Below are 27,940 nucleotides of genomic sequence, written 5' to 3' on the forward strand. Positions count from 1 at the left end.
AGAATTTTATTGCAATAGTGGGTATACATTTTTACATACAAGTAAACATCCCACTGGCCACATATGGCATAAGAAGTTAGATACCTTGTCATACACACATCCACCCAGTGCTCTGCCAGCTGCGCTGGTGGTCAGTGGAGCACAGTATCCAGTTCTTTGAAGCTTTTAATTGTCTCAGACTGTTGTATTTGCAATACCACCTCTCTCATTATAGCCCCGGGAAGGAGTTGTATTTCCAAAACGGGAATCTGGTAGTAGTCTGTGACCTGAGGCGGCTGCGCCTATCATCAACCCAGACTAAGGCTCTTTTGACCCTGGCTCTGGCCTGCTGAAACATGCTTCCTGGCTTGAGATTTGGGCCTTGCGAGAGTTGTTCCAGTCCTGCAGGGCCTGTAAAATATAGCTGTTCCACCATGCCTTTGATTGATGATTGCCAAAATTCTGGTCCCTCGGCTGACTCCACCCCTTTCCTTTAACTAATTTGCCAACCCCATGGACTTTCTGGAGCCATTTGTATAGGTGGGATGTTGGAGTGAGATTTTAGATGTTTATTTTAACTATGATTGACTGTGAACGTTTTCAACTGTAAATTGTACCATGGGTGTTTTAGTTTGATGATTTTTGAGAATGCTCCGAGCCCATTTGTCAGGAAGGGTGCTATATAAGCCTATTAAATAATAGTAATAATATACTGTGTGGTGCCTGGCTGGGAAGGCCAAACGAGGATTTTTTCCCTTTCAAGTGCCTAGAGAGGGAGACTAGTGGGTTACACTTGATTTGAGGTGGATTGTCACCAGTTGTGCCTTTATTAGCACTCAGTACAGAGTAACTGTGACAAAGCCTCAAATGCATGCTATTAGAAATATGACATCACAGACTTGAAATTAAGCTTTGATTTTTTTCCCTCCCAGCCACACCTTTTTGTTGTTCTAGTGATATGACCAGGAAAAGGTTCAACACCAGTTTAAAGACTGGCTGGGATGTTGGTGGCAACAGTATGAAGAAGGCGATAAGTGAAAGTCAAGGAGATGCGTGCAGGTAAAAGTTTAATTCTCCCTGACCAAGAACCAAAACCATAGCTGAAATTTTGCAAACAGTGTAAGGCAAATGGCACAAATGGCACATCTTTTCAAATAGTGGCCCCAGGTGTATGGCAGTGTATCATTAGCTGGCATTTTCAATATAACTACATGTTCATGCAGCCCCAATGTGTGTCTACATAGAAGACATAAACGAACAACAGTTACAGGTAAGGGCAACCCTGTATTTGTGAAAGATATATAATCATTGGCCCAGATGTAGCATATCTCTTGAAAATTGTGTTTTAACTATAAAACATAACAGGATGCATAAAATCAATGCTAGAAGTGGATTCATTACAAAGTATATTTGAAGTTTCTCTTAGATGAATTATGGCAGCACTTTCAAATTCAGTGCCCCCTTCATGGGTCATCTTCAGTAATCTGCCATGCTGGCACGAGCTCATGGTAATTGTAGTCCATGGACGTCTGGAGTGCCACAGTTTGGGTATACCTGCTGTATTGCAACTGCCAAGTCACTTGCTGTAACTCTTAACATTTGAGTTAACATTTGTCCACAATGATGTTTGTCATGTTTATACTGTTCCCAGTGTTCTAGAAGCCATGACAGAGAAACTAGTTTATTTATAATGGAAACATAAATTGGTATGTCCTCAACTTTTGGAAAAACTCTGGGTTAAAACTTAATTATTGAATTTTATGGTCTAGACCAGTGGTCCCCAACCTTTTATCACCGGGGACCAGTCAACCCCCAGGAAGGGGGTAGTCTTTTGCTGTGGGACACCAACGCCTGAGCACCAGCTCCACTTGCTTTCCCACCGGCGTCCCTGACTTCCTGCTGCCCACTGGGGGGCGCTGCCAGCATCAGCTGTGCAGTGCCATGCTGAGGGGGAGCCGCAGCCATGGTGGCCACCGGAGAGCACCAAAGGTGAGCAGGACAGCCCCTGAGGCAGCAGCCGGGGAGGAGGACGAGGAGGTACCGGTCCCCAGACCGGGGGTTGGGGACAGCTGGTCTAGGCTAGCCCTTTTCAGACTTTTCACCATGGAGGAGCCCCTGAAATAATTTTTCAGGCTTGGAGGAGCCCTGGAAGTGATACCAACTGACCATGCCTCCCTGGAAGTAGCATGTTACTGGAAGTGACATCAGCACCCATGTTAACAGGCACACTTGAGGAGGATGGGGGGGGGGGGAGGAAACAGGAGGTGATTTAAGGTGGGAGTGGGCATGTGGACTCCACCCTGTCCCAGGCACAGAATCCATAAGAGAACTCACTCATGCTTGCGGATAGAGTGAGCAATGGAAGCGACAGTTTCCCTGGTTTGTCGACAGTGTCCATTACAGTAGGAGGGGAAAGGCCACAGACCCCTGGTTAGGAATCCCTGGTCTGAGGTATGATAGTCTTGGAATAGAACTGCCAAACAAATGTACTAGAAATATACAATAGCTTGGTTTTAAGTAGCAGGAAAGTCTTCCCAGTTGCAATGTATGGCTGTGAAAGTTGGACCATAAGGAAGGCTGAGCGTGAAAGAATTGAGGCTTTTGAACTCTGGTCCTGGAGAAGACTCTTGCGAGTCCCTTGGACTGCAAGGCGAACAAACTGGTCAGTCCTAGAGGAGATCAGCCCTGACTGCTCCTTAGAAGGCCAGATCCTGAAGATGAAACTCAAATACTTTGGCCACCTCATGAGAAGGAAGGACTCCCTGGAGAAGAGCCTAATGCTGGGAGTGATTGAGGGCAAAAAAAGAAGGGGATGACAGAGAATGAGGTGGCTGGATGGAGTCACTGAAGCAGTAGGTGCGAGCTTAAATGGACTCCGGGGAATGGTAGAGGACAGGAAGGCCTGGAGGATTATTGTCCATGGGGTTGCGATGGGTCGGACACGACTTCACAACTAACAACAAAGCAGGAAAGTTTGAAATTACAGAAGAACTTCCAGAAATAGTGATTTGTATTTTACAGCATGGATTACATTAAGAAGGTTGTCAGGAATAGGATATATCTTCAAAGACAATTGTGCATAATGTCAAAAAATAAATGTTTAATATTGCATAATCTAAAGACTTCAGCTTCATACTGGAAAAAGTCATATACAATACATACAGTCAATCACATATGCGAAAAATGCATATGTTTCAGTTTGTGGCAAAACAAACCTAATTTGTTTTTTTTTCTTGTGGATTATTAGTACATACTTTGTCTACAAAGATGCAATATCCAGGGCAGGGACCCATAAGTAACCATAAAGCCAGTTTGAAGGAAAAGTAAGTACACAAACAAGGTTATTACTTGTTGTCCTTACCCAGATTGCAAAAGATATTGTAAGCATATAATTCTGGGACTCTTAGAAATGATGATAGTCCATCATCTGCAGTTAAATCTTGTTCTTCTCCCCTTTGGCCTCAATTACCGTATAAATCCTTTAGGAAGTAGAACTCTTCTGCTTTCTCTCTTTCTCTCTTAATATACATGGTTGTTAAAGCTCCCACAATACTTTACGTACTATTCCTAGGAACTGTATTTATGAAAATTTACTTGAGAGATTTATTTAGGAGCATTTAATGAAGTCTCTCTGGAGTTCTGCTTGAGGCACCTATTGTGTATTAGTTACTTTCAAGTGTTCAATAGCAGCCTTTCTCAACTTTTTTACTGTTGAGAAACCCCTGAAATATTATCCAGCCTTTGAAAAACCCCAGAAGGGGCGCAATTCTGCAGAATACAGCTGGGAAGCATAGCTGTGGACACGTCACCTGAGGATGCTCCCCTTCCCACCCCCTCCAGGCTCATCATTGTTCATTGTGTGAGGGGGGGGGGAGCAGGTTGGCATGACCATATATGGTCATATCACCTGATAAATGTTCAACAAATTTAAAAAATATATTAAAAATTAAGTAACTCCCATTCATTCAGGAAACCCTTTCAGGGACATCAAGAAATCCCAGGGTTTCACAAAACCCTGGTTGAGAAAGCCTGGTATATAGTTCCATGGATGGAGGCATCATGCCCTGAAACAAATACTGAAAATCTTTTTAAAATTATGCCTCATCTCGTCAATGTATGGATAGTTTCCAAAATGATTTGTATTTTAGATTTCCACACACCATTTATATCAAAACTGTGCGTCAGTCACTAAGACTGACAGCAATTCCATCTTAGTTTCAGGAATCCAAGAAGAGTGACAGGTGTCACACATGTGTTTTCTAGATTTGATCCTGTAGACTGCAGCACTCTGAAGAAGACTAGCTACTGTGAAACAAAAGGCACAGGAGTTATGGTTAAAATGCATTCAGAGGTCCTGCTGTAGTTTGTTTGTTTCTTTCTTTTTTTTTGACCATGCAGGTGGATTTGGGAGAACTTATTTTACCACGTAGTTTCTGCCTTATGTCACACTGTTTGGTGGCTGAGAAGAAATGTTTCGTCTGCAGGAGTGACTCCCATAGGCTTCCAAACCGTCACCTCCATCCCTTACAATTATCTCTTGCTTTTCTTTAAATGTTAACGGAATAAAGCCATCACCATCTGCTGTGAGAATAATCCACGAAGAACCTAGATGAAGAAGAAAACAAAGCAGAATATAAGTGTATATCCTACAATGAATATCTGTACTTTCCCCTCCCATTTCTTAGCCCAGGATTACAGTTTTATGGACTAAATCAGTAACTGCTCTGGTTAAAGCTCTGTCTGTCTGTCTGTCTCCATCCCTTCCTCCATCCATCCATCCATCCATCCATCCATCCTATAACTTTAATGGTGTACATATGTGGGCCCATAATTCTGGTTTAGATCCTGAGAATCTCAGGACTGATAGGTGTGTTAACTAGCATTGCCTGAAACCTTTGGCAAAAACCACTTTAGAGGGGCTGATTTACATCTTAGCCACCATAAGGAACAAAATTAAACTTTTGTCCTGTGCCATTTTCCTCAGTCAAGCTCCCACACCCTTTCCTGAGCTGCCCTTGTGCTACAGGGGGAAAAAAACAACTCCACAGATACTATGCTAATGGGTAAACAGAAACTCCAGTGGGAAGGCACTTGATATCAGGCAAGTGGCCTAGGGGTAAAATTTTAAATGCCCTCTATACCTCCAAATCTGTTTCCTTGCCTCTCAATCGCTTTTTGCCTTCAATAGAACTCTCAAGATGTCTTGATCAACCATCTCCAGTTTAATTTTTTAAATTATTTTTTGCTCCTTAAAAACCTTCTGATGGCGTGGCAGCAAAAATGATGACCAAGAGAGGCAGAGAGGAAGGAAAATGGTGCTGATGGGAGTCCATATTCCCATTCAGATGGCGTGCAAACATGCTTTGACTGGATTCTTTCAAAACAAGATCACAGCAAAACATGTTTGTAAAGGATCAGGGAAAGTAGATGTGTGGATGCTTAAAAAACAACCTCCAGTTTAGAAGCAAGACTACAATAAAGTGTCTGTGTAGAAACAGAAAAGGAAAAAAAATTAAAAGGGATTGAGTGCCCAACAGCTTTGGGGTGCATGTATTAAATAGGTCTTTTGGTCTAAATTGTATATCCTAGAAAAATAAGTTGTTCACCAGTTTTCATTTGGAGTAAATGTTTCTTGGCCAGGACTCAAGAATCTTGTAACTATAGTTCCCTTGGGCATGAGGATTTAGTTATAGAAACAGCACCCCCAATGTCAAATGACAGATTACTTCTGAAACTATCATAGGCCAAAACCACATATTGATTTTCATTAATACAGCAGCCGTGAGTTCCCCTTGGAAACTCAATTTGGAAGCACCTCAGGTTTGGACCTAAGTGATTTAGACTAGGACCATATTAATGGAGGGATGTCTGTTTCCCCCCGTCCCCCACGCTGTTTCCCAGACCCAAAATGGTCCAGGGGTAGTATTATCTGCACCATTGGGGATTGTATGTGTCCTGAATGCAGCCCCTCCCCGTGGTCAGGGAAAAGTCAGGAGCCCTGCCTCCCTTCACACAGTGGCCCCAAGATGAATTGGGCCCCTGCAACATCTCTGAATAATATTTCCTCAGGGAACTTGCAACTGGTATCCTGTGGCCATCTTCATGGCAATCACATGGTATATGCAAAATGCAGTTTGTCCATCAGGAACTATTAGTAATAAGGCAGAAAAAAGTCAGATCTCACTGGGTATAACCATCGTAGCTTATTGGAACCTAATCTTTGAATGTGCTATGATTGTAAATCTTCAAACTTACATGCAGTTTAAAACATTAAATCCTGTGTTGGTTTTTACTCATTGAGATTTGGTGGCGGTAGAAAGTGCCATTGAGAGTTTTCAAGGCAAGAGATGTACAAAGGTAGTTTGCCATTGGCTTGGGCATGCCGGACACTAGTGTCTGGCTTACCCCTTACATGGCTGCCCAGTGCCAGTACCAGCCTTGCCTAGGGCGGGCTGAGCTGGGCAATTCTACCTCCTTCATCTTGCCTGATAGGTCAGGCTCTGTCACCCCTGCCTTGCCTTAGGCTGGCTGGGTTCCATTTATTCCACTTTGCGCAGGACTTGGATAGCCATTCTCAACCATTCTGTTAGAGGACAGGCTGGCCCAGTTTGGAGAGCAGGCCACTGGCCCACTGGCATCCAGGTACTCTCAGTGGTCATTCCCCTGTGCCTGTTAGAGGCCAGTTTTTCAGGGCATAGATCTGGTCCCCCCACCCCCCAAGGAAGACACTACCAATTCTTTGACATCTTTGGTGGCGACAAGCTATTGCATCACCGTCACCCTCTAGGTGGGCATACCACCATAGGATGGGGTTATTTTTACCGCCGTGTTGTCATTATATTATTGTGCTTTTAAAATGGGTTTTAATGGGGCTTTTATCAGGGGGGGATTGTATTGGAACCTGTTTTTATAACCTGCCACGAGCCGGTTTGCCAAGAGTGGTGGGCAATAAATCCAATAAATAAATAAATAATAAATTAGACTTGAGAGTGGAGACCTGGCCCACAGTCACCCAGTGAGTTTCCATGGGATAATGGAAATTTGAGGTCCTAGTCTGAATAACCACTATACCACATTGTCATTCTTGTGCAGATTGCTGTTGAACAGGGGCAAGCAGCCAGGCTTAGGTAAGTCTGGCACTTTGGATAGTAGCAAGGCACCCGTGGGTTGCTGCTGGGCCTGGTTCCCATAAGTTCTTGAAAGGCCAAAATGTCCCTGTAAAAGCCCCCCCTCCCCCCACCTTTTACTGACAGAAACCAAGCCTGTTGTGGTAACCTAACAACGGCAACTTGAGGGAATCTGTTTCTTAAAGCTACAGGTGCTCCATTTATAATTTTGGAATTGTTTTTTTAAAATCCTTAATGTAATCTCTAATTTCAGATATTTCTGCAATCTGAGGTGTTATAAGTGTGTGCTCAGCTTCTATGCATATTTAGACTCTGCCAACAGGAATCCCATCTCTCTTCCTCATCATCAAGTCCAGCAAAGTTCCAGGCCTTGCCGTCCCCCTTTAACCTGGCCCCAGCACAAGTGATTTCTGAGCACTCTGCTGGCAAGCTTGGAGTGGCTCCCAGAGTACACCACTGCCAGGCCCAGAGTGAGTCCACCAGCACTGTAGCCCTGCTTGTAACAGCTCCCAGAGTCTTGCCACTGCCAGTTGTGGAAAACCAACATAGGTATGTTGTTTGCATGTGAGCAGACATTTTCTTGTTGGGGATGTGGGGGAGGAATTAACCCTCCCAATGTAATTTGTAAAGTTTTCCAATTTACCTGCAATGCTCAGAAGTCCCCCAGATTTGCACAATAGTTTTTAGTCAGTGAGGGCCTGATCCATTGATTTAGATGTCTGCAGATCAGCCCGCCCTTCGCTATTAGATACACAGATTATAGGTATATGATATATATTTGATATGTGAGTGATTTATGTGTTGTGCTAATGTATTGGGGAAGTAATACAAATTCTGTTTCTGTAGGCTTCTACAAACTCTTAAGAAGCCTGATGCAAAATAACTTACATGTTTTAACACAGAATTTGAAGCTGCCAAAACTCTGTTTTTCTTTTGTCCCTTTAATTAAGTATGTTTTCAAGCTGTCTTCCTGTTTCGTGTTGTCTATCACGTCATAAGAAGATTCCTTTTAATCTTTTCTAGTTAATGCCTTCTTGTGTAATACCTTCTTTCTATATCTGGACAGACCTTGGATTCTATAAACTATCTTCTCTCTCTCTCTCTCTCTCTGTATCTGTGTATAACAAAATTTGAGTCCAATCACACCTTTAAGACCAACAAAAATTTATTCAAGACATGTGTATGTATCTCTGTGTGTGTGAGAGAAAGAGAGAGAGGGTGAACTTACAGGACAATCCTAAACAGAGTACACTTCCAAATTCACTGAAGTCAAAGACCTTAGAAGAGACAGTGCAGTCATTAGAACTCGGTTTAGGACCACACTATTAATTGCCAAACTTGAGTGTAAAGCATATTAACCACTGCCAATGCATTAAAGATCTTTTCACAGGTCAGATATTTAACATCTTATAATAGGTGCAGTAGATATGTTATTAAGGAGAGAAACTTAAGATATACAAAGTTACATTCACCCTTTCATTTAAATTGTGATATTTTGATTTCTTGTGGGAAATCAGTTACAGGATGAAAGAAGGAAGCAGAGCAACTTGCTTTACATGGGCCTTCCCTTGTCCTTGACCCGGAAATTTTAGCTGGTACAAAATGCAGCTGGAGATTTTCCTGGAATTCCTGGAGATTTTCTGGGTGGAATCCAGAGAGGGTAGGATATGGGGTAAAATGCCACAGGGTCTACCCTACAAAGCAGCAGTTTTCTCCAGAGGAACTGATCTCTGTCATCTGGAGAATAGCTGTAATTCAAGGAGATCTCCAAGCCCTACCCGGGAGTTGGCAACTCTAAGTCCAGCAACAACCACCAGGCCACTTGCTGCTGTTCACTAGCAGCCACCGCATGGAAGCCATTGTGGTTTAATTATTAACATTTCAGACCAAGACCCAAGTTGATTGCCCATTCTGCCACTCATTCTCAGACTCACCTATCTTGCAGAGTTGTGAGGATAAAATGGAGAAGAGAAAAAATGTAAGTTACTTTGATTCCTCACTGAGGAAAGGGGGGGCACATATAAACAATAAATATCACTAAGGTTTAGGGGGCAAGCAGAAAAAGGTAGGCTGACTGATAGGTGAGAAGGAAGCAGGGAAAGCTGAGAACACAGGAGCTGACAAGAGTGCAGAAAGTAGAAATTGTGTGGGGAGGGGAGATAGTGAGGTGTCCCCCATAAGCCCTTGCAGATTCCTCACTGTGCAAATGCACCAGTCCACAAATGCTGCCCTGTCCAATGAGCTGGCCCTGCACAACTGGGCTAGACTTTTTACAGGAAAAGGCAGCTGGAGGACTGAAGGAGCGTCCAGGCCTGCAAACAACATACTTTCTCCATAGTGGCTCCCACCTTCTGGAATGGCACAAAAAGTTTAGGAAAGCTCTCTCTCTCCTTGCTTTCTGCAAACTATGCAGAACTGTCCAAGAGAGCTTTTCTGTGCAGATAATAAGGTTGCACATTAAGTGCTTGTAGTAAATCAGAAGGGCAGTGACAACAGCTGGGCAGCAGCTTTATGTTAAGTCTGGTGGATCTTAATATACTGTTTACAGACTTGAATTTTGTTGGTTATGCAAACTCATGATGTGTAGTCTACCTTGAGTCCCTGTGAGAAAGGTGGACTACAAATAACGTAAATCAGTAAAACTGCCTGAAAAAACTACAGGCAGACACTAGTAAGGTTTTATCTTCCCAGTCAGGAATGCTTTCCCATTTACGTACTCTTTTCTCTCTTGCTTCTTAACTCAGTGGACTCCACCCTTTCCTATACTGCAGAACACAGAACTTTGAGAAATTCAGTTTATTGTATGCAGAAAGCCCCTTGCAGAAAACATTATGGATGCTTTAAGCTGATCCTGCATTGAGCAGCGGGTTGGACTAGATGGCATGTATGGTCCCTTGCAACTCTTATGATTCGAAGAAAACAGGATGAAAAATGATCTGTTCCTGAAGATGGTAAATTATGAAATTCATACCAGCAGGGACTTGATTTTGTAAGGACTGCTATAAAAGGAACGTATTTCCTTTCCTGACTGCTCCCTGCTTTCAGAGGTAAATCACAGGTGGGCGGTAAAGACAGGAATTTGGCAGATTAAATTGGTGAGCTCTTTGTGTACTCAGCATGGATTAAACTAATCCAGAGCTATGGAAGCATAAAAATTTGAAAAGCCTGTTGCCTGTACCATTAGCTGCATGATGCTTTCCTGATAGAGGACAGCATAAAGTAATCTAGAAAACAATTTACTATGAAAGATGTCCTGCGTATTTATTTTATCCCAGTTGTTTAGTCTGCTAGCAGAGGCACTGAGCATTGCTTTTGTTATGGGATTGTTGCACAGCACCGCTAAAAGTTAAGTCTGTGTTCAGGTGATCATCCTAGCTAAGGAGGATGCCATGGGACTGGCTCCGAGTCTTGGTAGATTGTTAACTGTGCAAATGGAATAGGAGCCTCACAGGAGTGGTGGCAAGATTTCTGAATATGTATATGTGCAGACGGTTGTGCACAAAAATGGCCAGGCAGAGCATGAAAAGACTGTAGAAAATTGGTCTAAAATGTTTTATAGATGGTGTAACAAAAATTGAGTCCATTAGCACCTTTAAGACCAACAAAGATTTATTCAAGGTGTCTTTCGAGTGCATGCACTCTTCCTCAGACTAAATGACCAGCAATCATAACTGTGGAGATATAAGGCAAAAGCAAATAATGGCAAATAAGTAAATTGATAATTTACCTTGAATAAATCTTTGTTGGTCTTAAAGGTGCTATTGGATTCTATTTTTGTTGTGCTACTTCAGACCAACAAGGCTACTGACTTGAATATATAGATGGTATGTTACTCCCAAATTTCTGGGTAAAATAGCTGGAAATTTGGCTATGAAATGCTGGAAATGTAAGGAGAAAGTTGGTTCTTTTTATCGTATGTGGTGAAAAAATTCAGAAATTTTGGATAAAAATCCATAACATCTTAGAAAGAATGTTGAAAATTAAATTCCCACTTTCCCCTGAATTTATGTTATTTGAGTGTATTGCCAGACAGTGCCCCCCGAAAAGCTGGCTATTTTTTCTTTCATACAACAACGGTGGCACGGATGGTGTCTGCAAGACTCTGAAAAATTCAAGATACTCTAAAAGTTTCTGACTGGTTTCAAAAATTGGGGGAGCTGGCTAGAATGGCGAGCCTTACAAGCCTAATGAACAATCAGCCCACAGATGAGTTTCAGGGACTCTGGAGCTACAATAGCGACTATTTAGACAGGTAGTTAGTAAATGTATTAATGGAACAGCAAGGCATATTGTAACCCAAGCTAACTTATGTTATTCTTTTCTATTAAAGTTCTTTAAAGGTAAAGGTATCCCCTGTGCAAGCACCGAGTCATGTCTGACCCTTGGGGTGACGCCCTCTAGCGTTTTCTTGGCAGACTCAATACAGGGTGGTTTGCCATTCCCTTCCCCAGTCATTACTGTTTTACATTTCTTTACATAAATCTTAATAAACGCCGGTTCAACAGCATTTAAAAGAAAAGAAAAAGAAAAGATATGTAGAGTTAGCCTGTGAAAAATTATGGGGGGAATTAAATTTACCTTTCACTTCTCCCCCTCAGATCTTCGGCATACTCTATACAGACCTAGGAAGTAGCTCAGTGATGTTACCTGTAGGCCAGCTGTAGGCCAAGTGTGGAGGGGTTGATCAGCATTGGGCAAGTGTCTGACAGTTGTCTTCTGGAGAAACATTCAGCCCAGAGGCTAGGCCAAATGAAACCCCAGCAAATTCAGTTACCATTAGAGAATGTACAGGACAAAAATGAGCTCTTTTAATGATTTAACTGGAATTTCACAAACAGCAGGCCTCACAGTGAAAACACCTGTCTAAAAAGGAGCAATAAAGAGAACCTACCATGTTTCATTTCAACAATGGGCAGATCAAAAAGTCGCTGGACTAGATTCAGATGAACTTTACCATCGCAAAGGAGGACAGTTCTTGTTTCTTCGGCTACAGCCCCGTTTGAAAATTGCTTCTTCAGTCACATAACATACAGAAAGAAACAGCAGGTTAGAAATACTGGAGGTGTTCCTGCCAGTTAATTGCTGTTAATCCATTGTTTCATTCATTTTGCTGACTGTATTCTTAAATATACCTTGTGAGGGGAAGGGGCACAAACTTGGATTTATTTTTAAATTTCTATTTACTTCATTTATTTTCCACCTTTTTCCATAGTGGGGACCAAACCAGCTCACATCATTTTATAGTCTTTGAATTAGGTTAGACGGAGAGAAAAAACTCACCCAAGGTCACTCATCAAACTTCTATGACAGTGTGGGTATTCAAACCTGGGCCTCCTAGTCCAGAACTGTAACCACGATGCCATAAGTCGCAGAGCTTCTAAACTGTAGGTTACAAGGCTAATGGGAGCACTAAAAGGGAGCAGCAAGTGCTGCCAAAAGTTATTTTGGCCTCAAGACGAAGCGGCACTAGGGTGAGAGGTGAGGAGTGAGGTATCCGTCTGGTGTAGAAACATAAGTGAGGTGTGTGAAGGAACACGATGTGTGGGAGCAGTGTGCAGATGGAAAAGAATAGTGTGTGAAGAGTGGAAGATGAGCAGATACGCCCAGTAAAATTTCATGAGAGATACACAATATCCCAGTGAACATAGAAATGCGTACTGTTTCAGAAAGCCTGAAGAATTTGGAGATGTTGCTGGCAGCGTTAGCTTCTCTGACAGGTTGCATGTTCTGTTCTGTCTTTCGAAAGTTGGATTTTAGAAAATATTCTTGAATGTTAGAAAGCTGGAGCCAGGAGCCACTGTTAGAATGAGCACAAGGTAGGAGAGAAGCAGGTTGCATCAGCTTCTACTTTTCTCCTGCCCGATAGAGAAAATAAAAGAAACTATGTTGACCAGCCTCCAGGTATGATCTGCAGATTTCCTAGAATTACAGCTGGCCTCCAAACTACAAAGATCAGTCCCCTTGGAGAAAATGGCTGCTTTGGAGGATGGCCTCGATGACATCTTACCCTGCTGCTGCAATCTCTCCCCTCCCCTAACCATGCCTTTCCCAGGCTCCACCCCTAAAATCTCCCGGACTGCCCTTTCCAAGCAGTTTCACTCCTATGGTTGGGTACTCCTTTGCTCAAAAAAGGCTAAGTGAGGAAACAGCTTTCACATCTTGCTTACAAGGAATATTTCCTTATTTATTATTTTACTAGTAAGCAAGCCCGCTGCAGCCAAATGCAGCGGGCGCTAGAGTCGCTGAGTCTGCGGGCTTGTTTTGGTGTGGGCGGCGGCGGCGGGCTTCTTTTTGTGGCGGCGGGCTTGTTTTTGCGGCGGTGGCGGCGGCGGGCTTGTTTTTGCGGCAGCGGCGGCGGGCTTGTTTTAGCAGCGGCGGCCTGACGCGGCGAGAGGCGCAAAGCGCCTCTCGCCGAGTCAGGCCGGCAGGCAGGGAACCCCCGGCAGCCGCGCTTCGCCGAGTCAGGCCGGCAGGCAGGGAACCCCCGGCAGCCGCGCTTCGCCGAGTCAGGCCGGCAGGCAGGGAACCCCCGGCAGCCGCGCTTCGCGCGACTGCCAGGGGCTCCCTGGGGCGGCGGCCTGATGCGGTGAGAGGCGCTTTGCGCCTCTCGCCGCATCAGGCCGGGAGCAACTGCGAGCCGCGCTGCGCGCGGCTCGCAGTTGCTGGGGCTGGGAATCGGAGGGACCAATCGGCAGGCGCTTTGCGCCTGCCGATTGGTCCCTCCGATTGTCTGTCGTGAGGAAGGGTCCCAATCCGGACCCTTCCTCATCACGGACTAATCCCACCTCCACACCCCTTAACGAATTATTTAGTCCGTGGCGCCCATGGCGCCACGGGCGGTTTAAAGATTACATTTATTATATCAATGAAATAATATCATAATTTTTATTAAAACAACCATGTGCCAATATTCTTCTGTCACTATTGAAAGCCTAGTATCCATCACATACAGAATCTTCTCACCATGAAACACAATCCAGTTTTTGAACTTGCAAACAATTCCTTTCTTCTCAAGAATCTCCTTTTTTTTTCTCTTTAGATGTTTTTATTTCCTACTCTGCCTTATATTCATCAGTCTTATGTACTTACATGCTGTTTTGTAATATTTTGGATGGACCTGATAAAAACTATTACCGGACTTTGGTTTCGGAAATCAACCCTATTAAGCACTATAGCGCAACATCTGGCATTTGGTGTTCTGGCAGGCTCTGGCAAAACATCTAGAAACACTCCTTTCACCCAGGAACAGGCTGGCTTCGCGAAATAATTTAGGCTATAATTACAGGATTGCTGCAGTGACTCTTGTAGAACCTGAGAGGCTATGTGGTCAAACAACTAGATGTGAGCTTTTCGTATACTGTCACAAACAGCAAGTGTGAACTTTGAATGTATTGATGTGTTAGGAAAATAAAGGTATTCAGTTAGCAGCTTTTACATGTTTCTGTAGCATAGACAAAATAGTGAGCACTTGTTTCCGGAAGATATTTTCACTGAGTTTTGAATATTCTCTTTATTCGTAAGGTCTGTTTTCCAGCTCACTGAAGATCTTTTACAGTGAAGTCCTAAGCAGAGTCCCACATTTCTAAGTCCACTAACGAAAGGACTACATTACAAATCACATAAACTTTGCATGACCAGAACATAATGGGCTGAAGTAGCTTAAAGGTAGTCCCTTTCTCTCCTCCTTTCTAATGACAGCCTTGGTTTGCTGATATCTGCTAGAGCAGTGGTTCTCTCCTGGCCATCTCCTGGGCAGAATAAACCATGGCCAGGAGAAAGGTGGAAGTCTCTTCCAAGGGGATCCCTACACCTTTCTCCTGGCTAAAGTGAGCTGTGGCACTCCTGTTCCTAGGCACTCCCATGGCCAGGAGAAAGGTGGAATGGAAGTCCCTTTGTAGGCGATCTTTGCCTCTTTTCTCCCAGCCACAGGGAGCTGAACTTGCTGGACCGGTTCAGTCAGTTCGAGGTTCAGTTCGGGGGTAGCCCCAAAATGCTTTTTTCAAGGGTTGTGTCCATCTCTAGGGTTGCTGCACAGAGGCAGGAAATGGCAACCCCCTCTGAACTTATTTTGTCTTATTTTGTCTTAGAAAACCTAAAGGGTCACCATAAGTCAGCTGTGACTCAACGGTACTTTCCACCACCACCACCAGACAAATATGCAGAGATATGATGGAGTGATAACTGATATCCTCACTCACATTTCATATGGTACATTGACAATAATAAGGCTGTCCTTTTGTCAGTTATTGCAGGGCTGGCATAACTGGGCTTTTATTTGTCCACTATGTCTGCATCTCAGAATTTTTTCTGAAGAGCTTGTGGGGATGCTTGTCACGTAACTTCTTAGCTGAGCAGAGAATTAAATCTCACCTTAAACTGAGCTCAGGTTCAAGCCTAACTCACTCCATTACACCATGCTAGCATTCATGGGATTGTTCTACAAATATGTATGTCATGTTGGAGTAGCTAGCCTCCACAGAAAATGGGACATTCCTCACAGGTTCTAGATTATGCAAGAGGCAGTAAGCAGTCATTTTCCACTTGGGTCCCCTTTCACTTTGGTCCCCTTGCTTTTTTTTGCAGACAGGATAAGCAAATGTGGATAACTATGCTACACTGAGGATAAAAGGAGAAAATAAGAGTTTCAGATATGTGGAGGATCCTATGCATGGGATAACGACAGCAAAGCTAGATCTCTTATGCTAGACATTACTCTGAAACCGGCACTGCCCATCAAACCTTGTGTTTCAAGAAATTAGTCATTTTCAACCTTTTGACTGTGGAGGAACCCCTGAAATAATTTTTGAGGCTTTGAGGAGGCCTGGAAGTGATGTCAGCTGGCCACACCTCCCTGCCACATTTCCCAGTGACATATCACTGGAAGTGACATCACCACCTGCGTTAACAAGCAGGCTCAAGGAGGACTGAGTGGGGGAGAGACAGGAGGCGGTTTAAGGTGGGAGTAGGTGCAGGCTCCACCTCCTCTCAAGTGCAGAAACCACAAGAAAACTCACACATGCTCTTGAGGAAGAGCAATGGAAGCAGCTGCTTCCCTGTTCCATGCTTGAGTCCATTAAGGTAGGAGGGGAAAGACTGTGGACCCCCTTTGGAGCTCCCACACTCTCCTGGAGGTCCATGGACCCCTTGTTGCGAGTCTAGCCTGTAAGGTATAACAGGATGATGTATTGTCTCTGCAGCAAGAGGCTAACATGGCTACACATTTCCAATTCCTCCTTTTATTGTTTAATGAAAATGTCTTGTTCTCATTGAACATGTTCTCCTCTCCACCCAGCCTCGTTTGTTAATGTGGCTCCCATTAAAATTGACTGTTCTGCCCTGCCTATAAATATCTTGCTTTACTGTCTGTTTTAATACCTGTCTAGATGGTTTCAGCTGGTAGCTGTGTCAATCTTCAGTAGAACAACTAGAATTGAGGCCAGGAGCACCTTAGAGGTCAATAAGGTTTTTAGGGAATGAGCTTTCGAGAGCCGAAGCTCCTCCCTGATGAAGGGAACTTTGACTCTTGAAAATGTATACCTTCAAATTCTTGGAGCCTAAGGTGTTACTGGGCTAGAATATTACTATCAGTTTGGTGTAGTGGTTAGGAGTGCGGACTTCTAATCTGGCATGCCAGATGCAGCCAGCTTCCCCTTACAGGCTTAGTTGAAGCTGAAATTTCTGTTTCACTTAGCATTAGTATATTGTTGACATATTGTTCTGTTGTTGTCCTTGTTTTGATGCTCTTGAGTTTAATGTGTATTTATTTTATCTGATAGGAATCCCTCCTTAACATCACCTTTTTCTCTAAGATGAGATGTTTTGTCTGTATTCCAAAACCCCTTGTTAGAAGAAATAGTTTTTCATATATACTTTTAATATAAAGTAGTAAAGCAGTAGTAAAGTAATAGTAAAGTGGTAGTAGTAAAGCAGTAGTAAAGCGATAGTAGTTGTAGTGAAGTGGTAGTAAAGCAGAAGTAAATAGTGAAATGGTAGTAAAGCAATAGTAAAGTAGTAGAAAAGTGGTAATAAAGCAGTAGTAGTACTAAAGTAGTAGTAACGTATTAGTAAAGCAGTAGTACAATGATAATAAAGTGGTAATAAAGTAGTTGTGAAGTAGTAGTAGTAGTAGTAGTCATCGTCGTCGTAAAATGAAGTTGTGTGGCTTTAACAGGAAAGTCCCATCTGCCCACCTCTTTCAATTTTGCACTAATGGAGCAAGCTGTATGAATGTAGCTAAAGCTTGCATAGGGCAGGCAGTAGGGGATAGATTTGGAACATTAGCAGCTTTTTGTAGCAGCCCAGTTGTACTACATGTTGGGAGGTCCCCCCATCTTAAGGTCCCCCCATCTTAAGCAGTAACTTTTTCATTGGGTGCATGCTTTGCTGTTGAAACTGGTTGCCAGGATCTTGTTCCATTCACAACCCACTGAAAATAAATTTCAAAACTAATTATTGTAGGTCACTTACAAGTTACCGTTAATACCTTTTCTGTTCAGACAATTTAGAATCTACAAGTTATTTGTATTCATTACAGGCATACATTTATGTCTAGTTGTGATGCTGGGAATATTTATCTATTAATACTGTGTAATTTCCATGGTGATAGTTTACTTCTTGACAGGTATATGCAGGACTGGAATTTTGCAGTTGGCTAATCACGTATGCTGAATTCAGTTTGCTGAGTACAGCTTTCCCCCCAAAGTTCTTTCCACCTTGAAAGGACAATATTGTTTCAGAAATTAACACTGAATCATAGCAGAGTATGAAATAATTATCACCGTCTAGATCAGTGGTCCCCAACCCCCAGGCCGGAGACTGGTACTGGTCCGTAGATCAGTTACCAAACAGCTATTATGTCCTGCCATCCCTGTAGAAAGTCTAGCTGTATGATTAATCAGAAAATTACAGAATTAGCAACGAACAAGAAGATTCATCCAGACAAGACGTTTTTTGTGTCTTATGTTTCTAAATCTATGGATGGCTGTCCATACATACTTTTTGCTCATATCTGTTCAGCCCCATTATCAAAACATGACCTTTCTTTTACCTTGTGATCTTGGACTTTTACTACTTGGACACATTAATGGCCTCCTGCTTTGACTATTACATTTCCACTTCTTAAATGGTCTTCTAAATCTCAGCTTTTAAAACCATCCAACTAGTCTACTGCACTATTAAGCAGAGTCACATTGCCCTTATCTTTCATCAGTTTTCATGACTTCTTTTATGTTTTCAATTCAGTTCAAAATTGCCTTCCTGATTAAAAAATATTGTTTGTTTTTTTATGAGAGATGAGCTCCATGAGTTTTGATTCACCACCCTCTTGGCTCAGTCTATTGACTCTTTTGGTTTCAGTCTCCTCCCTGCCCACTGTCCTCTCTCATTCTGTTAAAATTTGTCACTATCTTGCAGGGCTTTATCTTGCTTTATTGAATTTACCTACTTGTTTCCTTTTGTTTACTTTGGATATCTCTTTATTGTCTGTGGAGGAAAGACACTACATTGTAATTAAGGTCAATACAAATTTTGTGATGTACATTGTTTCAGCAGTCCTCAGTTGCTTTCAATCCATTAACCTCATTATTTTTAACATCTTTGTAAAGTCACTGGGAGTGGTCATCTGGAGATTTAGGCTGAGTGGCTACCCACCAGCTGGACCAAGGTGGGTCAACGCTGCTAGTAATACTCAACCTTACAGCAGCGTTTGACCCAGTCAACCGTTGGCTCCTAGCTCATTGCCTCACCAATGCCGGGATATGACGAATAACCTTCCAATGGCTGATCTCTTTTTTCCGGGGTCACGGACAGAAGGTAGCAATTGAAGAGGGGCAATTGAATTGCTTGCAAACACACTTGTGGAGTTCTGCAAGGAGCGGTCCTCTCGCCAATCTTATTCAACGTCTGTGCCCTCTTGCCCAACTGGTGCGGAGGTTCAGGCTTGGGTGCCATCAATATGCAGATGACATTCAGCTCTTCTTCTTGATGCATGGCTACCCAGATTCACTGCCAGAACTTTGTTGATGTTAAGATTGTTGACACAGTTACCAAAGTTATCCTGTACTCTATTACTCATCTAACATTTTCTGGACACTGCTCTGAGCAACAAAGGAGGGCAGTATATAAATAAATACAACTAATTTAAAAAAAGAATAAATATGCAGATGATATTCAGCACTACCATATTTACACTGGCTTCCAATTTGCTTCTGGGCTCAGTTCAAGGTCCTGGTGTTGACATTTAAAACCTTGTATGGCCTCGCTCCATCATAAGGTCTGACTTCTGCCATATGAACCCACCCACTCACTCTGGTCATCTTCAGGGCCATGCTTCTTTCGTCACTGCCATCTGAGGATAGGTGGCAACCCAAAAAAGGGCTTTCTCAGTCATGGCACCAAACCTCTGTCTCTCTGTCTCTCTCTCTCTTACTCTGACTACCAGGTGAAGAAAACTCCCAGTAACAGTTATTGGGCTGCTTCTGGTGGTGTTTATATGGTTTTATTGAATTATTTTATCATTTCGATGTTTTTAAATTATTCATGTATTTTAATATTTTATGTATGCTTCCTTGGGGACTTTGGTTAGGTGGAAAGGAGACATAAAAATGTTTTAAATAAATAAATGAAACCTCTGGGGGCGGGATAAGATTCAGGGCAAGAACAGCTAAAGAGAAAGGGTCAAATATCTGTCTCTTCCCCTCGCCTCTCTGCTGTAGATTACTCCTTCTCCAGAATGTACTGCAAAGGAGGAGCAGTCATCAGATTGACTTAAAGGATGTGATTATTCTGGCTGCTTTTCACTTAATCCTCTGTGCTTACTGATTCGAATAGCTTTTATTATTTGTAATAATGCATTATGTCTTGATATACCGTCAGGTTTCCTCTGCAGCCTGTGGGCTCTCTTCAAACTTGTACAAAGTATGAAAGAGCACAGGATCGCCCAATATGAACCCTGTTGCAGCTACAACAGCAGCATTTATACAGGGTGGGATCCTGTAGCTCGGCAAATTGAACGAGTTTGCAAAAAGAATTTTTGCCACCTCTGCATTCCCAATGCAACCCACACAACACACAAAACAAAAAACCTCTGCTCCGGACGTTCAGTAGAGCAGAATGGAATATTGTACCAAGAGTTGAAGCCAGAAATGGGAACAGGCCGAAATCTTCCCACACCCTTTGGGTTCTTGCATTCTGGTCTGGGCAAATCAATGTCATTTTTTAAGCAAAACAAAGTGTCTGTTTTTCTGATGATCTCATTGCCATTAAAACATCCTTCCCCACCCTTCCTCTCTTCCATGTGCTCTCTCTGGTTTACGCGGTGGCCCTGTTCAATCTCAAAGCTGAGTAGGGCTAGATTAGATCACTAATTAAATGTAAGCTCTGCCAAAGAACCCAGAGATATGACAGGAAGCAGCATGGTTGATTCAATCACTGGGTTTAATTTTTCTAAGTCAGCAGCATGGACTGATATGGAGAAGATCTCAGGATGAGACCCAAGATCAGAAGTCTTTTATCATTTGTGACATGCTCATTCGATAAGATAAGCACTCAAGTATGTTTCTACTTGGTGGTGGAAAGTGCCATCAGGCCACAGGGTTTTCAAGGCTAGAGATGTTCTTAGAGGAGATTTGCCATTGCCTTCCTGGCCTAGCAACTCTGGACTCCTTGGTAGTCTCCCATTCAAATACTGAACAGGGCTAGCCCTGTTTAGTATCTGAAATCTCAGATCATGCTAGCCTGGGCCATCCAGGTGAAGCCTGTTTTGACTTACGTGTTGCTATTTTAGTAAGTTACCCTCATACTCAAGTTGTGTCTGTAATGGCTTTTGTGATGCCTCATTTCAAATCTCCACTTAAATAGTAGGAGTATTTAAAATCACCACTTAAATAGTAGGAGTATTTGAAATGAGATTTGTCATAGTGATCACTTATTTTAAGTAGGAAGGAAAGAAATATGAAAAAAAATTATTTTCAAAATATAGTATCCGTATGGGACACAATAATTTAACATTAAGTGCACAGCAACATTTTAAATTTGGCACAACTGATTTCCAGTTTGTGTGTGCATGGTAAACAGTCCATCAAAACAGTGTTAGTGGGTCTATAGAGACATTCACAACTAGGATTATGTGGAAGTACTGTCCTTAGTAGAGCCTCTTGTGGCGCAGGGTTTTAAAGCAACTGACAAGCTGTCTGAAGCTCTGACCATGAGGCTGGGAGTTCGATCCCAGCAGCCGGCTCAAGGTTGACTCAGCCTTCCATCCTTCCGAGGTCAGTAAAATGAGTACCCAGCTTGCTGGGGGGTAAAACGGTAATGACTGGGGAAGGGAATGGCAAACCACCCTGTATTGAGTCTGCCAAGAAAACACTAGAGGGCGTCAGATATGACTCGGTGCTTGCACAGGGGATACCTTTACCTTTACTGTTGTTAGCAATGCTACTTAATGTGTCAGGTTATGGGGTGCTGGAGACATTGCAACTCTAAACATTTGTATTGTTTACGTTTACTAGAGATTGTTATTTATGCTGGAAAAAATGCCCAGCACGTCTCTTTTCAAATGGTTTTTGTAAGATATGCATCTGAAAAACAATATTACCTCTCCAGGATCCAACCGCCAAACTCCATGGGGGTGACCCTCCCCCCACACCAGCGGCCAGGGGGACGTGGCAATCCTAGCCATTTTACCTATTACTCAGGTTGAGACAATAGAAATCTAGACTGTACTGCTTCAGACTGCAGGTAGATATGTTTTAATGCTTCTCAATGTTCAAAGGGTGTGTGTATGTGGAGAGCCTCAATCCATGAAGCATTTCATGGAAAATTCACTACTGTAATACACTAGTTTGCTAACATGATGAATTTGTTTTTTGATGTGGGACACCATTTAAAAATATGGTAAAAGGGAGAGCCAGTGTGATATAGTGGTTAAAGTGTTGGACTGGGGTTTGAGAGATTTGGGGATTTGGGAGATCTTGGGATTTGGGAGATCTAAATGCAGATTCCCAGTCCTTCATGGAATCTTGGACCCATTGCGCATACTCGGTCCAGGCTACCTCACATGTTGCTGTGATGAACCAGCAGGAGGAGAATGAGGTAAACCTATCGTGACCCGGTTGGGGAGAAAGGTGAAGAATAAATGAAGGAAATAAACAATTCTGCCATTTCAAATGGTCTTACAAATAGGATGACTCTTCATCAGGAAATTGGGAGGAAATTATGGAAACTGAAATATCCCTTTAATCCATAACTAGTATTGTTGAATTGTATATTGTTTGGAACTAAAGAGTAGGTATGAATTTGGACTTTATGCCATATAAGCAGCATGCCTGGTATTTGAGCAGTATTCTAAAACAAGAAAAAGGTTGAATTCCCCAACTGAATTCTCCAAATGAGTGGAAACAGTTTGGGGTTTGTTGTACACAATTAAGCTAGCATACTTTGTTCAGTCCAAAGGTTTACATATTCTGAACAGATGGCGAATGGTGTACCAGCATATGGACAACTATGTAAATGCAATGACATAATTTTATCTTGAACTCCTAATTTACTGTTCTTTTTTAACCATTGTTTTGTAAGCAAGTTTGTAGGCGGTGGAATTTGAAATGAGGGTGGGGTTTAGCATTTATTTTGCAGTGATAATCTGTTTCATTAATCACTTTGTAGTTTTGCTTGAGACCTTCCTGCGTTCTGGAAAACTATTCTTTTATTAACTAGCTTAGAACAGCTAAATAGCATCATGCCCACTTTTCAAACCGAACTCCCTTTCCTCCATTTCTCATAGCCATTCTTCCTTCTTTAATTTCCCCTACCTCCAACTCTTTTGAGCAGCCTTTCTCATCATTTTTTCCCATTGAGAAACCCCTGAAAAATTCTTCAAGCTTTGAGAAACCCCCAGAAGTGGCACAATCATGCAGAATATGGTTGGGAAGCAGAGCTGTGTACTTGCCCAGGGCCCCTCCCCTTCCCATCCCCTCCAGGCCCATCATTGGCCATTTTGGGAGGAAGAAATAAAGCTCATTTGTACTGAAAACATACAAGCCGCAGCACTGAGACAGCCAATGGAAAACAAGCCAATGCACAAAGCACTGCAGCCACTGGTGCTGCAGACCTATATAAGTAGGCTATTACTGATTTCATCCATCCCTTATGTAAGGCTGGGGATGGGCACTGAGTTCTAGCTCCTCATCCTGTGCCTCTGTATCCCCTTCTCTCTACCGCCTTCTTACCCTCTTTCCACCATTAGTTGAATATGAAGCTGCAGTAATAATAGCTGTCTTTCAGATGTCTAAAACATGGATGGAACCCAAACAGTTCCGCTGGGCCTGTAAAAGGGAGCTCCTCCACCAGGCATTTGGTTGAGGTTGACCTGGGCCATCACTTCCAATTGGCCCTCAGGCCCCCCGCCTCCTATTATGACCGCCACTAATCTGCCTAATGCACTGGGTCCCAGTGAGAGTTGAGCTGAGGCTCCTTTGCAGTTCTATCTTATTATTACTGCTATTATCATGTTGGAGTTATTATTGCTGTATTTTTATTGCTGTTGTCACATGTGTTTCCTTATGCTATCTGTACCTGTTTCTTGTTCCCTGTAAACCGCCCTGAGCCTTCGGGCGAGGGCGGTATATAAATATAAATAAATAAATAAAACAGCCTTTCTCAACTTTTTTATCATTGAGAAATCCCTGAAACAATCTTCAGACTTTGAAAGACCCCAGAAGTGGTGCAATCATGCAGAATAAGGTTGGGAAGCATAGCTGTGTGCACGCCCACCTAGGGCCCCTCCCCTTCCCACCGTCTCCAGGCCCATCGTTGGCCATTTAGGGAAAGGGAGTTGACATGACCATATATGGTCATTTCACCCGATAAATGTTTGACAAATTTAAAAAATATATTAAAAAATTAATTCCCACCCATTCGGGAAACCCTTCCAGGGCCAACAAGGACCTCTAGGGTTTCAGGAAACCCTGGTCTGAAACAGCCTGCCTATAAGTAGGCACAGAGGTAATGGGCAGGAAGAAGAGAGGATAGACACAGAGAAGTGGCTGCCCTGCCCTGGGAGAGACAATGGCTGCCACAGAGCAAATGCCTGTTTGCCCTAAAATGGCTCCAACAAAATGAACTCAAATCAACACGCTTTGCTGTTGCAACTTTAATAAAAACCCAACAAAATATACCAATGTTGCCTGTCCAGTAACTAGAGTAAGAGAATGCAGAGTCAAGCTTTTGAGTATATCCATTTTAATAGATTGTGTGGTGTAAAAATCAGAAAATTTGGTCAAAATCTTACATGTATCAGAATACATTTGTATCTCAACTTTCCTGCATAGTCATTCATTGACTGAGAAGCCTGATACTTAGAAGGATGTTTGCAGCTCTTTTTCTACAGTTGCCAGCTCAGGGTTAGGAAATACCTGGAGACTTTGGGTTTACAGCCGGGGGTAGGCGGGATTTGGGGTGCGGAGGGACCTCAGTGAAGTATAATGCTATGGAGTCTACCCGTCAAAGCAGTCATTTTCTCCAGAGGAAATAAGATATACTTCTAGGGGATCCCCAGTTCTCACCTAGGGATTGGCATTCCTGTTTTTTTTTTCTCATATGCACACTAACAAGATGGATGACAGTAAGTGATTAAAGTGACATGTGTGAATTTCATTTAGAAGGGAGCTTCATGGAAGATAGAAAGTTGTGATTCAACTTCGAAATTATGGCTCTTTTGCTCCAGTATGTTTCATACTTCCTAGCTAAATTATTGACTAAGAAACTTATGGGAATGCTCCTTTGTTATCACCAACAAAGGCGGTATAAATATGTGTGGTACAATTAGGTAATTGATTTTGTTAATAATTATCTTAAAGTATATGAAGGGGAAAATGCATCTCAGTGAATAGAATCCATTTTTTATATATGAAAGTACTTCTTTACACATACTTCTATCCTGTCCGTGCAATCTTATGCTGTTTCTTTAAATCCATAGAAATAAGAGTTTAGGCAAGAGTAATTCTGCATAGAATTGTATTGTATATTTTCTGAATTCTTAATCTGTGAACCTTATTAGATCTCTTAGTAAGAACCTTACTAAGAACGTGTTCTTACTAAGAGATCTAATAATTTACATTTAATCTTTTGGATTGACAAAACAGGAATTTTAAAAGCTGCATATATGGCTGCCAAACAGCGTTTATGGTAAATATTTTGGAAATATTTTAAAGCCATTTTTAGCATATCGATTGGTAAAACATTGGTGGTTAACTGAACAGTAAAGGAAAAACGGTACCTTGATTTTTCCTATGCGGGATATCAGATGTAACAATTGTTCAATTAAAATCTAGAAAAACCTAATAATCATGTGAAGTCTGTTAATTAAACTGAATTGCTTAACCCAGGGGTCGTCAACCGCCGGTCTGCGGCCCGGTACCGGGCCACGAATGCCTCGGTAGCGGGCCGCCGGTGGCTAAACCTGCCTCACCCCCCCCCCACAGCAAGAAGCTCACCAGGCCACAAGAGAAGCGGCCGCCAAAGCAGCCGCTTCACTTGCGACCTGGCTAGCTTCTTGCTGCTAGGGGGGGGGGGGAGAGGCAAGTGCAGCCGCCGGCACGCTGGCGGACACAAACATGCATACGTGGAGCTGCTGCGCATGCATCTTAGCACCCCCTGGTGATGAAAACGTGCATGCGCGGCGCCCGGGCCGCCGGTTCTTCTTCACCCCCCGGAGACGGTCCTCAACCTTCAAAAGGTTGGGGACCACTGGCTTAACCAGTTTAGAACTCCCAAGAATGCCAGTTTACCTAGGAAAAAAAGCCATAAAGTAAACATGATTACCTGGTAGGTGATGTAAACAAAAGGTGGCTGTTGAGAAGATGGATAGGCCAGAGATAGTTTGTTCCCATTTTTAGTGAAGTCTGTTAGTTCAAGAAGTCGTAGTTGCAAGTCACTGAAACTGCCACACAGTCTGTCCAGATTCCTGGATATGTGACTTGCTCCTTTTTCACCAGGCAAAATGTTATTTTTGGGAGAATTTAAAGTCTCTTGCATCACTTTAGACGATACTAGCCTGTTTGAAAACCTGGTGGGTGTTCCAAGACCAAGCAAGGCCACTGATCGGTTAACTGGTTCAACATCTAAAGTTTCTAGAGCGACAGATGGATCACTTGCAATTCTTTTATCATCAAAGTCACTTACACTGGATGAGGAACTTTGCTCATAACTAGGACTTCTTGCTTCTTCCAGTATTTGTCTTCTTCTGGTAGGAGACTGGATAATAGTGCTGCCTGGTATTAGCAGTTCTCTTCTTCCAACTTGATCCTCTGAAGCAAGATTCTCAAAATATTTACTTTTCCCAGGAATAATGGCAGTGGACTCAAAACTGAAAGGTAGACTTTGGGTGGCGTCAGATATTGCTGATGATTCTTCTTGAAAGATTAATTCTTTGACCATCAGCCGGATGATATATCTTTCTGAATTAGATGACGGGATAAGAGCAGGATCTGTGAACTTCTGCTTGCCAATCAAAATTAACAAGAGTTTGTCTGTCAAAAAGCACAGGCCCTTGGGCCGTTCATTTTTGTCCAGCTGGATTTGTTGAATGTTGGGCATACATGACGAGGTTACTGAATAGACTAAAGCAATATTACAAGTATTGGAGGCTATCGCCACAATTTGAGCTCTAAAGTCAAAAGCAATTATATCAGGGACTAAGATGCCTGGAATGCTGACTTTTCTGGTTGTGGTTACCTTTCCTTCAAAAGTCACTAGGATCAGGTATGATGAATCTTGACCCGTTCCTGCAGGGCAATCCTTCCTTCTCAAAGAAATGAGAGGACTGGGGTCAGACCTTCGATGGTTTGCGAGGATGTGGGTTAAATCCACAGGGCCCGAAGAAGATGAAGCTACAGAATCAACTGTCGCTGACTTGTCCGAATCTACAGACTTTCTTCTCTGGTCCATAGAATATTCCTCCTCCCCAAGCACTATTGAAGACTGTGAAGTTAAGGAACCTGTTTCAGTACCGGCTGGCATTTCAAATGTAATACCTGCATTTAAGCCACAGATCTTATCGATAGGAAGTTCAGTAGCTACTGCAATTTGGAAATCCAGAGTAGCTCCAATGGCGCAGATGTAGCCCCCAACGTCAAATATTGGGCAAAAGGAACAAGCATTCAGTGTTTTTTGAGTATCATCCCATATATAGGAATGAAGGGCGCTACCTATAGCGACGACTAAGCGATTACCGTCTTTCGTCCAACAGGCGCAGTGGATGAGACCACTGCTCTTGATGTCGGCTTTGACTCTAGAATTATCCGAACGAGCAGAGTATAAAACAGATGCGTCCCGTTTGGTGAGCACAGACAAAATGTCCCTCTTCGGGTGCCACACACAACCCTGGGGGAGCAGTTGGAATGGTTCTCCAGTTTCACAGGTCTGAGAAATCAAGGGCTTATTCTTTTCCAAAACGTTATGACTCAGCTGCCAAACGCTAACGTGCTTTTTATGCTGCACGGCGAGCAAAGCCGGGGTGGTGGCAGAACAACAGGGGCTCCAGTAGAGTCCGCGAACGTGTTCAAAGCGGCCAATGACGCTGGAGTCGCCAAACCTCGGTTCGTCGTTTTGAAAATGCAGCGCGGTCAGTACCACCTGCTTTCCGTCCGTCCAGGCAATCCCATGCATGGGGTGTATGGCCTGGTACAAGGCGTTAAGACCAGTTCGCAGAAGTTTAGCCTTTCCTAGTTCCATCACTGAACCGTCCTTACTGATGTGGCTTCCTCCAAAGTAGAAATTCCACAGGATTCATTAGAACAGCTTGACAAAACAGATTCTCTTTGCTTGAAGAGCTCTTCCCA

The 27,940-nt window shown here is 42.9% G+C and overlaps 1 protein-coding gene and 1 long non-coding RNA gene across 2 annotated transcripts; one reads left to right on the forward strand and one right to left on the reverse strand.

Annotated features, from left to right (window-relative positions):
* Positions 1-931: 931 nt before the first annotated feature.
* Positions 932-8,646, forward strand: LOC143824502 (uncharacterized). The gene is made up of 4 exons (XR_013226788.1): positions 932-1,038; positions 3,227-3,302; positions 7,072-7,106; positions 7,360-8,646. It is a non-coding gene; the product is annotated as an uncharacterized LOC143824502 (long non-coding RNA).
* WDCP (WD repeat and coiled coil containing) lies at positions 3,433-27,833 on the reverse strand. The gene is made up of 3 exons (XM_077311864.1): positions 25,923-27,833; positions 11,998-12,118; positions 3,433-4,584 (listed from the first exon to the last, which is right to left on the reverse strand). The coding sequence occupies exons 1-3, from the start codon at positions 27,831-27,833 to the stop codon at positions 4,418-4,420; spliced, it is 2,199 nt and encodes a 732-aa protein (XP_077167979.1). The 3' UTR covers positions 3,433-4,417.
* Between the last annotated feature and the right edge of the window lie 107 nt (positions 27,834-27,940).

This window comes from Paroedura picta, chromosome 1, assembly GCF_049243985.1.
Source record: "Paroedura picta isolate Pp20150507F chromosome 1, Ppicta_v3.0, whole genome shotgun sequence".
NCBI classification, from domain to species: domain Eukaryota; kingdom Metazoa; phylum Chordata; class Lepidosauria; order Squamata; family Gekkonidae; genus Paroedura; species Paroedura picta.

Coding starts and splice junctions, on each gene's coding strand:
- WDCP (XM_077311864.1), bottom strand. CDS start 27,833: ATGGAACTAGGAAAGGCTAAACTTCTGCGAACTGGTCTTAACGCCTTG. Junction 12,119..25,922: donor TTGTTTACATCACCTACCAG/GTAATCATGTTT, acceptor ATGTGACTGAAG/AAGCAATTTTCAAACGGGGC. Junction 4,585..11,997: donor CATTGTTGAAATGAAACATG/GTAGGTTCTCTT, acceptor TTCTTCATCTAG/GTTCTTCGTGGATTATTCTC.